The sequence below is a fragment of the Acipenser ruthenus genome, chromosome 57, assembly GCF_902713425.1.
Source record: "Acipenser ruthenus chromosome 57, fAciRut3.2 maternal haplotype, whole genome shotgun sequence".
NCBI lineage: Eukaryota > Metazoa > Chordata > Actinopteri > Acipenseriformes > Acipenseridae > Acipenser > Acipenser ruthenus.
Genome location: NC_081245.1, coordinates 4,126,736 through 4,138,878, shown reverse-complemented (window position 1 = coordinate 4,138,878; position 12,143 = coordinate 4,126,736). Strand labels below are relative to the sequence as shown.

The 12,143-nt window shown below is 40.2% G+C and overlaps 2 protein-coding genes across 6 annotated transcripts in view; one reads left to right on the top strand and one right to left on the bottom strand.

The window, feature by feature from the left end:
- Positions 1 to 12,143, bottom strand: part of LOC131696672 (zinc finger protein OZF-like) — a 164,056-nt gene that overhangs the window by 71,243 nt on the left and 80,670 nt on the right. The window lies entirely within an intron of this gene.
- The window catches only part of LOC117407669 (zinc finger protein 436-like), a 179,206-nt gene continuing 167,128 nt past the window's right edge, over positions 66 to 12,143 (top strand). The window contains exons 1-4 of one of the 5 annotated variants that reach the window (XM_059017673.1): positions 66 to 346; positions 2,298 to 2,495; positions 3,525 to 4,001; positions 7,351 to 9,929. In XM_059017673.1, coding sequence (XP_058873656.1) covers positions 2,336 to 2,495; positions 3,525 to 4,001; positions 7,351 to 8,663 — 1,950 coding nt within the window. In that variant the 5' untranslated portion in view covers positions 66 to 346; positions 2,298 to 2,335 and the 3' untranslated portion in view covers positions 8,664 to 9,929. Of the gene's footprint in view, positions 347 to 1,867; positions 2,138 to 2,297; positions 2,496 to 3,524; positions 4,002 to 7,350; positions 9,930 to 12,143 lie in introns of those variants that run through there. The other 4 variants (XM_059017670.1, XM_059017677.1, XM_059017675.1 and 1 more) reach the window with 4 other exon arrangements.

Genomic DNA, 12,143 nt, shown 5'->3' with positions numbered 1-12,143 from the left:
TATGAAACTGGATGCCGGAGTCCGCCATGTTGGCTCCGACCGCGCTGTGTTTTCATCACGAAATGTCCTTCCGTGGATCCGGAATGGCGCCGGTTTCGTCTCTCTGGTTTGCGCTTCACGTGTTCAATCATTGGCTTTGTTTTTCCAAACTGCTGCTCGTTCTTTTGAGAGTGTGGGCCATTGTGTTGTGCTTAATTTATTAACAGTTTAGACTTTTGTTTTCTTTCTTGTTTATATCTGAATGGTTTTATTTAAAGTGACGGTTTAGATGAGAAACAGAAGTCTCCAGATCGACTAAAGAAAGAAACAAAAACAACTTTACGCCGAGAGAGAGAGAGAGAGGGAGGTAAACAAAACGTGTCGTAGTTTAATTCATGTCTCTTTTTTTCATAGTACAGTACAGTCGATTTCAAAACGTTATCTGAAAACACAACTTCACGATTTGAATTACATGTATAGTTACAGGAGAGCTTTTTGACGCGGGTGTACCGCAGGTAGGGGTTGTGTAGGAAGGTGGGGTTCAAACGTAATTTTAAATTTCAACAAACAAAATCCGAAGTAGATTTATGAAGGGTTATATCTAAACGTTTTGCATCACCGATAATTTTAGGATTGAGACATCTTACAAGTATACCAGAAACCATAATCGTGGTGCAGTGTTTCATGTCGGGGTTTGAAATGTTGTTGTGTTTCGTTTTTTCCAGTTTTTCGTTTAGTAAATATAAAACTACGAAGCGGTATGTTGTAATTCAGTATGTTATGGTAACATTATTTGGCAGGTTTCATTCGACTTTATGAAGCAAAATGAGTTAATTCGTTGATAAGTTCCATAATAACTTCACGTGCATGTAGATATTATGTAGATATTACCTTGGAGGGCAACTGTGGGAAAAAAATCCACTTTGCCCGGATTGAAACTTAAGTTGCCCGAAAAAAAAATAAACATGGCTATTTTCTTAAAATGTATTATTTATTTACCAAGCAGACACCCTTATCCCTTATACACGCTGCATCAGTTCAGACTCTCCTATAGTCCGGCCGACGAGCCATTTCAACCAGTTCTTAACTGCAGCGTCATATTTATTCATGAATATGAACATTAATTTTGAAAGCATGTCGGCTCCAGTCACTTTTCTCTCGCGTCATAAAACTGAATCCTCTCTCGCATGCCGCTGTGGAGAGAGGGATCACCATTATTATTATTATTTGTTTATTTAGCAGACGCCTTTATCCAAGGCGACTTACAGAGACTAGGGTGTGTGAACTATGCATCAGCTGCAGAGTCACTTACAACTACATCTCACCCGAAAGACGGAGCACAAGGAGGTGAAGTGACTTGCTCAGGGTCACACAATGAGTCAGTGGCTGAGGTGGGATTTGAACCGGGGACCTCCTGGTTACAAGCCCTTTTCTTTAACCACTGGAGCACACAGCCTCCATTGAAAGTTCTGTTAGGTGGTGCAGACTGGGAAATCGGTTCTGCAGAACAGATACGGCAAACGTGGGCAGCAGTGTGGAGTAGTGGTTAGGGCTCTGGACTCTTGACCGGAGGGTCGTGGGTTCAATCCCAGGTGGGGGGACGCTGCTGCTGTACCCTTGAGCAAGGTACTTTACCTAGATTGCTCCAGTAAAAAACCAACTGTATAAATGGGGAATTGTATGTAAAAATAATGTGATATGTTGTAACAATTGTAAGTCGCCCTGGATAAGGGCCTCTGCTAAGAAATACATAATAATAATAATAATAATCCAGATAACGGTGAGAATGTTGTGTTTCCGTCAACATCATGCGCGTCTAATCGAATCAGATGATCAGATCATCCAGAGAGAGAGAGAGAGAGAGAGAGAGAGAGAAGAAGGAAGAAGAAGGAAGATGGAAGAAGAAAGAAGAAGTCAGTTTAAGTTCTGGTTTTATATTTAAACAGGTTCTGCTCTGATAATGAACACAATTGTGGTTGCCCGCAACTAATTCTCTCTGGCTCCATTTTCACGTTGCAACCGTTAGTGTCGAGCCCAGCCTAATGTAACCAACGTTACATAATAGAAGAATCTCCGTGTTTTAGGAGTGGAATAGCCTTGCATACCTTTTGAAAGATGCTTCAGTCTGTTGCAGTACAGAGGAATTCATATTACAAAGGTGCAGTAGATATCAAGAACCTTTCAAAAAAGGCTTGATGTGTGATTTTAAATACTATTGGATTAATACATGATATAGTTTACTAAAGTTGTGAGTTCTGTGAAAATTCAAATAAAAACATTGTTTATGCAAACTAAATGTCTTGTCTCCTTTTCTTCAGTGAGAACGGATCAGCCTCACTCAAAGGAAGTTTCTGAGATGGAAGCAGCTCACATCAGCCCAGAGCTTCCTATTCGATGGGTTGTTTCTGCAGACAGGACCGTTGAGATCAAGGAGGAAGTGACTGAGCTGGGGTGTGACCAGGCCAATGAGCGGATCCTGCAGGAGGAAACGCCACCTTCTAGCATCACTGAGAGAGGTGAGTGAAACTGGAATGCAGATCTATAGAGGGGGGCTTTATTGAAAGAGGGGAAGAAAGCCTGTGGAATACACTGCATTAGGGAGTCATTTATTTTAGTTTGGCTTCTTCACCTGAAAGCTATTGACAGTCCAGTTTGTTTACATTCTCCATTAATAATTTACACCCCAGTTTTGGAACCTGCTTGTGGCAACATCATGTCACTGTATGATATTATTGATGCCCTAATTTACATGGAAACAGTGTTTATTTCTCAAATAGTCTAAACTGGAACTATTGTTCACATGAAAGTGGATTGCTTTTAAGATCAGACTGTAAATATGTGAATATCCTGATACGTGCTTAGAAATGTACAGATTAGAAATGTATGTTTTTCATTGTTAAATGTTTACTATTTCAAAAGGTCTTCATCGTACAACGGACTGAATTATGAGACACAAAGTCACATAACACATTATCTAAATATTCAAAAATAATTTTGCTCCAGGTAGATATCAGTGCTAAGACAGCATACATCAGCTCAATATTGTTCATCAACTGATATTATGCATGTAGTTTGAACTGTACCTTTCTAGTTGTGAAAATGTCAAAGCAGTTTTAACATGGGGCACTCCACAGCCTACAGGTCCTGTCTGGGGTCTCCATGCCTCAGCCACTTCTATCAGGGTCTCCCTTCTATCTGAGAATCCATGATAATTCCATGCTCTTTTCTTTCAGGGCTGTTCTTCATAAGGCTTGTAGCCGCATTCTTTAGCATCATGTTTGCAGTTTCTCCAGCTCTATCTGTAGCTTTCTCAGGCTCGTCATCTCTTTATTTTCTTTTTCCTTTTAGATTTTAAGGAGTGCAGGTACCCGTTGGTACCTCCTGTATTCGATGCCATGTTGTAATGTGCACTCCAGGTTAGAATGCTGAGACAAGTTATGAAAAAATGTGCTTTGTGGTCAATAGCAGGCATTCGGGGGCACGTTTTTATAAGGTGTGTAATGCATCATATGTAAAATTAAAAAGATGTCTTCTGTTTTTTTTAGGTATTGGTATGAAATTGGTACGTCTTGGTAGAAGAGAAGAATCAGAAATGGCATCTTCTCACATTAAAGTGGAGACTCCTGAACTGGAACCTGTCCTCATTAAAGAGGAGAGTCCTGTGCTAGAATCAGTCCATATTAAAGATTCAGTAATCCTGAACAGACAGCAGCAAACAGGCACTGGAAAGACTCCATATAACTGTCATGAATGCGGGGCAGATTTCAGACACCACAGCACCGTGAAACACCACCTGCGAGTTCTGAAGGTACAGCTGGGTTATCCTTGTGAAAGGCAGGATTCAGAGATGGAGCCTGTCCACATTAAAGAGGAGCTTCCTGAACTAGACCCTGTCCATGTGAAAGAGGAACTTCCTGAGCTGGAACCTGTCCACATTACAGAGGAGACCCCGGCACTTGAACCTGTCCAGATTAACGAGGAAAGTCCCGAGGTAGAATCAGCAGAACGTGAACACCTTTCAGGTAAGACTGAAAGCATGCAGAGATGAATGGCAGGGTGTATTGCTCTATTGAAAGCATGCAGAGATGAATGGCGGGGTGTATTGCTCTATTGAAAGCATGCAGAGATGAATGGCGGGGTGTATTGCTCTATTGAAAGCATGCAGAGATGAATGGCAGGGTGGATTGCTCTATTGAAAGCATGCAGAGATGAATGGCAGGGTGTATTGCTGTATTGAAAGCATGCAGAGATGAATGGCAGGGTGTATTGCTCTATTGAAAGCATGCAGAGATGAATGGCAGGGTGTATTGCTCTATTGAAAGCATGCAGAGATGAATGGCGGGGTGTATTGCTCTATTGAAAGCATGCAGAGATGAATGGCAGGGTGTATTGCTCTATTGAAAGCATGCAGAGATGAATGGCGGGGTGGATTGCTCTATTGAAAGCATGCAGAGATGAATGGCGGGGTGTATTGCTCTATTGAAAGCATGCAGAGATGAATGGCGGGGTGTATTGCTCTATTGAAAGCATGCAGAGATGAATGGCGGGGTGTATTGCTCTATTGAAAGCATGCAGAGATGAATGGCGGGGTGTATTGCTCTGTTGAAAGCATGCAGAGATGAATGGCAGGGTGTATTGCTCTATTGAAAGCATGCAGAGATGAATGGCGGGGTGTATTGCTCTATTGAAAGCATGCAGAGATGAATGGCAGGGTGTATTGCTCTATTGAAAGCATGCAGAGATGAATGGCAGGGTGTATTGCTCTATTGAAAGCATGCAGAGATGAATGGCGGGGTGTATTGTTCTATTGAAAGCATGCAGAGATGAATGGCAGGGTGTATTGCTCTATTGAAAGCATGCAGAGATGAATGGCAGGGTGGATTGCTCTATAGAAAGCATGCAGAGATGAATGGCGGGGTGTATTGCTCTATTGAAAGCATGCAGAGATGAATGGCGGGGTGTATTGCTCTATTGAAAGCATGCAGAGATGAATGGCAGGGTGTATTGCTCTATTGAAAGCATGCAGAGATGAATGGCGGGGTGTATTGCTCTATTGAAAAGTTTGGTTATTAAAAATAAACGCCACTAAAACGCATCAATTTTCAGTTTATGTAACGAAGCATGTGGGCTTCACTAATACAGCAGAACCTCAGAGTTTCGAACCCCTTGGGAATGGAGGTGGTTCATCAGTCTGAAATGCCCCTAACTCTGAAAATGAGTTTTCAATGGTTTTATTGAATGTGGACGCCTGCTGTCTACCCCCCCAATCTGAGGAATAACACAAGGATACAGCACAGTCATGCAATATTCATTTTGTTATGGTTCTAAAGTCTTTAAAACGGTACTAGAAATGGGAAAAAGGGCAACACTTAAATTACCATTGGCATCGTAACTGTAGCAAAAACACGTCTGTGAATAACCTGGGTTAACGTCGTGCTTGTTTTAAACAGAATGCATCCGTGCAGCTTGCCCCCTTTTGGCTTGAAAATCAAACCCTGTGCTTTGTTTAAAATGTCCCAGTAAAATTGCCTGTCCTTGCTTTGAAATCCGCCTTCCTGGATACGTTTGTTGGTTCAGTAATTTGTCCTTCTCCGTGACTAGCCTGCTGCTTATAGGAGCTCCTATGTGGTTGCATTGCGCTCATGGGTGAGTGATCACGTGCTTCCGGTTGAAAGGTGTTGGATAGAGCGGTCAGCTCGTAACTCTGAGGTTCTGCTGTACATATACAAAGGTTAACTTCCTGTGCTGAAGTGAGGATGTCCACATGATTTCGGCAATGCATAACGGGGTACATTTTGAATCCTAGAATTGTGAGAAGTAACAGATTTGTTTTTACTGCCTCATTACCGCCTGCGTATCTGTCTCATGTTGTTTCTTTCAGCCCACTACAGCAAGAAGCTATTTACATTTTATTATTATTATTATTATTATTATTATTATTATTATTATTATTATTATTATTATTGTTTATTTCTTAGCAGACGCCCTTATCCAGGGCGACTTACAATTGTTACAAGATATCACATTATTTTTTATATACAATTACCCATTTATACAGTTGGGTTTTTACTGGAGCAATCTAGGTAAAGTACCTTGCTCAAGGGTACAGCAGCAGTGTCCTCCACCTGGGATTCAACCCATGACCCTCCGGTCAAGAGTCCATTCTATTTGTATTTTCTAAATTTCAAAAAGGTCTAATTCATTTTGAAATATTCTAAACTTTAGAAATAAGTTTACTTAGAAGTGAATGCATGTATAAACTAATATCTCAGGCACAGTAATCTCTGTATTTTACTGTATGTGTTCATTCTTTGGTTATTTTCTATAATATGTGAAATGAACAGGAACTGTGTTTTTAAATGATTTTTATTTCATTATGGTAGTGTGATAGTAACACAGTTTATTAAACGTACATTCACATGTCAAAATAAGAAACGGGCTTGTAACCAGGAGGTCCCCGGTTCAAATCCCACCTCAGCCACTGACTCATTGTGTGACCCTGAGCAAGTCACTTAACCTCCTTGTGCTCCGTCTTTCGGGTGAGACGTAGTTGTAAGTGACTCTGCAGCTGATGCCTAGTTCACACACCCTAGTCTCTGTAAGTCGCCTTGGATAAAGGCGTCTGCTAAATAAACAAATAATAATAAAAATAATAATAACACAAAAACAATAAACCAAAGCTCCGGCCGTCAGCGATGTTTTCAGCGCACAGAGCCGCACTCCCGTAGCTGCGTCCCCTTTGCATTGCCAAACTCCTCCCTGCAGTCAGACCAGCACCCCGGTGTAACCAATCGCTGATCGAATGGGAATCGTTTCGCGTACTTAGAGCGACGTGCCTCCACCAAGATGGCCGACTTCCTGTTTCCTCCGACAGTCGAGTCGACCCGTCTATGGGGAAGCGTACTACCAACCTTACACAGCGCCCTTTCTGGTCAGGAGGGAGATTTACAGCTTTGGTTCTTTCTCTCTTTATCACAATGGCTCGTATTGCTTAAAACATTTACTGATACAGGTTATTATTTAAGAGCGGAGAAGATGTATTTATTATTGGCATGCGGGAAATAAAATATGTATTAAAAAAATTCACTTGACATTGCACAAGTAAGCTACCATTGCTGTTCTTAATAACTACTGAAAAAAGTTTGAATACTGTGAATATGTTTTGATAAAGGTAGTTTTAAAATGAATTTTGCTTATCCTCATTGACACCCGTTATATACAAGTAGGCTGACATTTACATGAGTGATATTAAGTGGATCTGACTGTATTCTCTAAATGTACACTCACCAGAGTTTGTGGTTATGAGGGGGAACTCTATAGAAGTGAATGTGTAAGAATGCTTTACAATAACCTTTGTCTCTCTTTATTTAGCTTCTATAGTAGATGAAGGAGAACACGACGCCACTCCATCACCCCGCTGCAAAAACTCTTCTAGTGGCAAACCACAGCGCAAGAAACACAGAGAGACGATACCCCAAGAAGAACATTTAAAAACATTGAGAGTTCAAATTCCCTCTGTACAAGACAGACAACCACTTACTCTGGAGAGTACAGAGACTGCACATTCTGTGTGTGTGAACAATTCTGAAACACGGGGCAACTTGAAGACCTTGCCTTGTTCTACTGAAGATGGAAAGAGTTCCTGGCAATTAGGCTCTCATAAAACTCACAAGGGAAATCACACAGGAGGGACTCCGTTTCCCTGTGCTGATTGTGGGAAGAGTTTCAGTCGTTTATCATCCCTTAAAAGACACCAACGCAGTCACACAGGAGAGAAACCGCACCACTGTAATGAATGTGAGAAGAGGTTCTCTCGATTAGACTATCTTAAACATCACCAGCGAATTCACACAGGAGAGAAACCACATCACTGTAATGATTGTGGAATGCGTTTCACTTATTTAGCACATCCTAAAAAACACCAACACATTCACACAGGAGAGAAACCACATCACTGTAATGAATGTGGAATGTGCTTCATTTATTTATCATATCTTCAAAAACACAGAAACATTCACACAGGAGAGAAACCACACGCCTGTAATGAATGTGGGAGGCGTTTCAATCGAATAGAGAGTGTTAAAAGGCACCAGCACTCTCACACAGGAGAGAAACCACATCACTGTAATGAATGTGAAAAGAGCTTCTCTCAGTTACAACATCTTAAAAATCACCAGCGAATTCACACAGGAGAGAAACCATACCGCTGTAAATATTGTGGCAAGTGCTTTACTGAATTAGGACATCTTAAAAGACACAAACAAATTCACACAGGAGATAAACCACACCACTGTAATGATTGTGGGAAACGCTTTAGTGAATTAGGACAACTTAAAAGGCATGAACGAGTTCACACAGGAGATAAACCACACCACTGTAATGATTGCGGGAAGAGCTTTATTGAATTAGGACAACTTAAAAGACACGAACGATTTCACACAGGCGAGAAACCACACCAGTGTAATGATTGTGGGAAGCGCTTCACTGAATCAGGATATCTTACAAGACACCAACAAATTCACAGAGAGAAACCACACCACTGTAATGAATGTGGGAGAAGTTTCACTCGAGCAGACAGCTTTAAAAGACACCAGCGAATTCACACAGGAAAGAAACCAGGTTTCAGCTGGTGGGGAAACTTTAAAAACCAGGAAATTCTCACAAGACAAAAACCCTGTCACTAAAAAGCTATTCATAAAACATGTAGTTAAAAATCCTTCCTTAAAAGACTCAAACAAAAAACATTCCTTCACAAAGACACTTCAGAAGCGTTTATGGCACAGGCTGTGTTTACTCTTTGAAACGGACAAGAGGATTCCGGTCAAAGACATCGGAGCTTCAAACAAAACAGACACTTTGAACACATGCTTGCGAATGCCCGGAAATTTGTCCACTGCTAAAACGTTTTCTTAAAACCAGAAGGGAAAGACTGTTGCAGCGCTACAAAGGCAGGACTGTGACTTGGCTTCTTCACGGCTAAACCCCTGGAGCAAGGTGTAAACGCTGGGCTTCTCTTTGCATCCCTCCAGGCTGGACCGCAGAGCAACGACCATCGCAGGATTGGTATTCTTCTTACTCCTTCATAAGAGAGCTTTAATTCTTCAAAAGGCAATTGCACATCCCTCTGAGTCATAAAGGAAGGTAACATAATTTGCAGTGCATAGCTTAGAATTATAATGGTGTGTGATAGGGCGGCCAAACAGGCAGGCTGGGTTAAAGCAAGCTTGTGCTGTTTTTATTAAACGGAAATAATTAAAATATTTAAACAGAAAACACTGCTCACAGAGCAAAAGAAAAAAGAGTAACAAAACAAACCAGGAACACCTTAAAAAAAAAGCAATACCTCAGTCAGGCCGGGCAGTCACCTTGACTGATCCTGCAGGCTCCCGTCTCATATTCTCCCGTCTCACTCTCGCACACGTTCCTCCTCTGAACACCCACACTTAACACAGAAAGCTGCAGGCTTTTTAATCATGTGACCATCTCCAGATTAACAATAAATGAATCGGACCGGAGGTGGTCGCATTCTGTGGAGGGGTTTCAAATCCCATCCACGCTGCCATGCACAATAACAAACACTTAAATGAACCCAAAATGCATTGAAATCAAACAGCAATAACAGAACATACTCACTTGAAATAAACACAGCCCCGTACATTTTAAAATCAGAATACATGGTGTTTTAACTAAACACAATTTAAGTAACACAAAATACCAACACCAGTTTTAAAAGGAATAATACATTTTCCTATCACCAATAAACACCAAACAATGTTTATCTGCACACATGGATTTTCCCCTGCCATTCCACATGGTGTTTAAATGTTTGTAAAATATTTGTTGTCTAAACATGTGTAGGTGATGCTTCATGTAGGTGTTTCTGAAGTTTTGCTCATATCTAGTATTTTTTTTCAGTCTGTAGCTTCTGAATAAACTTTTTAATTCCTCAAGTTGGCTGTTCATTTATCATGTTTAACAACGTGGGACCCAATGCATAACTTATATTGTTAAATTATATTGCACCATTTAAATATTACAACAGCTCACCTGTTTTAGTGGAAATAGATGTTCAAAACTGCTTAAGGACTTTTAGACCCCTTTATAATAAGACCTGCATTTTCTACTTACAAGGTAAATCTGTGGTGGAGATTAACATCCCTTTTAGAACTTAGTGTATCACTGGACATAAAGATTTACACAATGTTTATTTTTGGAGAGGTTTGGGGACCCTTGGGCTTAGCTTTGTAAAAACTCCTGTAGAATTTGATCCCTTTGTTCAAACAGTTCCAAATTTTAACCCAGTATAGTAGACATGTTGGTGAAGCACTGGGAAAAAATCTGGCTCTTTTCATATGCTACAAGTTGAAAAAATGACTATAGAACATAAAATAATGAAAAGCGTTTGTTGTTTTTTTATGTATTTTTTTCTGGAGATCTCCTTCCAGTGTGGTACTGAGTAAGACTTTTATCACACCTGAGGTTTTAGTCCTGATGCCCAAGGGGTTACCTTGAATTCAAGCCCTGAACCATGCCTGTGCTGTCTATACTTTGGAAGATATTGTGATTTATTTAAGGGCACAGCCCCCCAGGTGGAAATTGCCTGTGAGGGGCTGGGGTTTTAACAGGGTAAACCCTGGAGGTTAAACAACAATTCAAGCAATTCCTTCACATTAACTAAAAATTAAAATCGAGTGAACATTTGTGAATGCAGCATTTTAAAATGTAGATATGGTAAGGACATTATCAAATGCTTCAGTATTTTTTTTTGTATTGAAAACGGGTCAAATGTATGTATCCCAAGTTATTAAGCACACTGAATTTGAACCATTTTATTAAAATGCTATAATAGGTTGAAACATTGCTTGACTTTATAAAATATGAAAAATGTTGGAATGGCTCCAAAGATACCTATTGGGTTTCAAAGTTACTGTTTTAAGTGAGTTTTTACCTTTTGTTATGAGTTTACAAATGAAAATTAAACTTAAAATCACAAACACATTGATTTAAATATCTTATGATTTTAAAACTAGTTTTGGGGGTTAGGGGCGGCAGAATATCAATGAGAAAACAGTCATTGTAAAACACCAGCAATGTGCATGAACATTTTTACGGTGGTCGGATTGGCAGGCTCAAACAACCCTGTGAATGGGGTAGCGTTTGGTTGAATACTTTTTGAGATACAGCGTAGAAATGACTCGGATGTTTTTTATACACCTGTATCTCAAAAAGTATAGCAAATTTAAGAAACCGCACTCGGCATACACTTTGTCCCGGGGGTGTAGATGTGCAACGGGGTATTAATATATTTTGGGGGGTCCTAGTTTTACAGAAATTGAACCCCAAAGATAACGGTCTGACATCCCTGCTGCCTGACATCATTGCTAGGCAGAGTGACTTGCGACCGTTCCATTGCACTGAATAGGGAGACATGGAATATATTGCTCAGCACACACGGGTCACATCTGTGTTTCTGTCTGGATTAAAACTGCTAATCAGAGATAATGTGTTTTTTTGTGTTTGTGCTTTCAACACTGGGGAAACTGATAATCATTTGTTAATTTAGGAAATAGGATTTTCAGTCCCCCCCCCCTCACTTTTGGTGTTATGGTACGGTCGGGAGTTCAATGATACCGTTCCATTCCACAAACAATTCTATGTTTCTGTCTGTATTAAAACTGAGAACTTCTCTGTGGTTTTAATTAATAAAACATGACAAATGAAAGTGACCCTGTGTATAGTGTTACTTATTATACAATTAAGATTAAATTAAACTGGTGAGGATACAATCTCTAGCATGCAGCTACAGCAGTTATTATTATTATTATTATTATTATTTATTTCTTAGCAGACGCCCTTATCCAGGGCGACTTACAGTCGTAAACAAAAATACATTTCAAGAATCACAGTACAAGTATTAATACAATTAAGAGCAAGATAAAATACAATGATTTTGGTTCTAGCAAGTACAAGAATATGACAAAAAACGATTCAATAACGGAGCAGATAACAGTGTCAGTGATAGATACATCAGGATATACATCAGTTGCAAACAACGACACGGATACAGTACAGCATGATGTCACTCTGCATCGATCTCGAGAGGTACAGATACTATACAGTGCAGTTTATAATCTGTAGGGACAGTACAGCATCATGTCACTCTG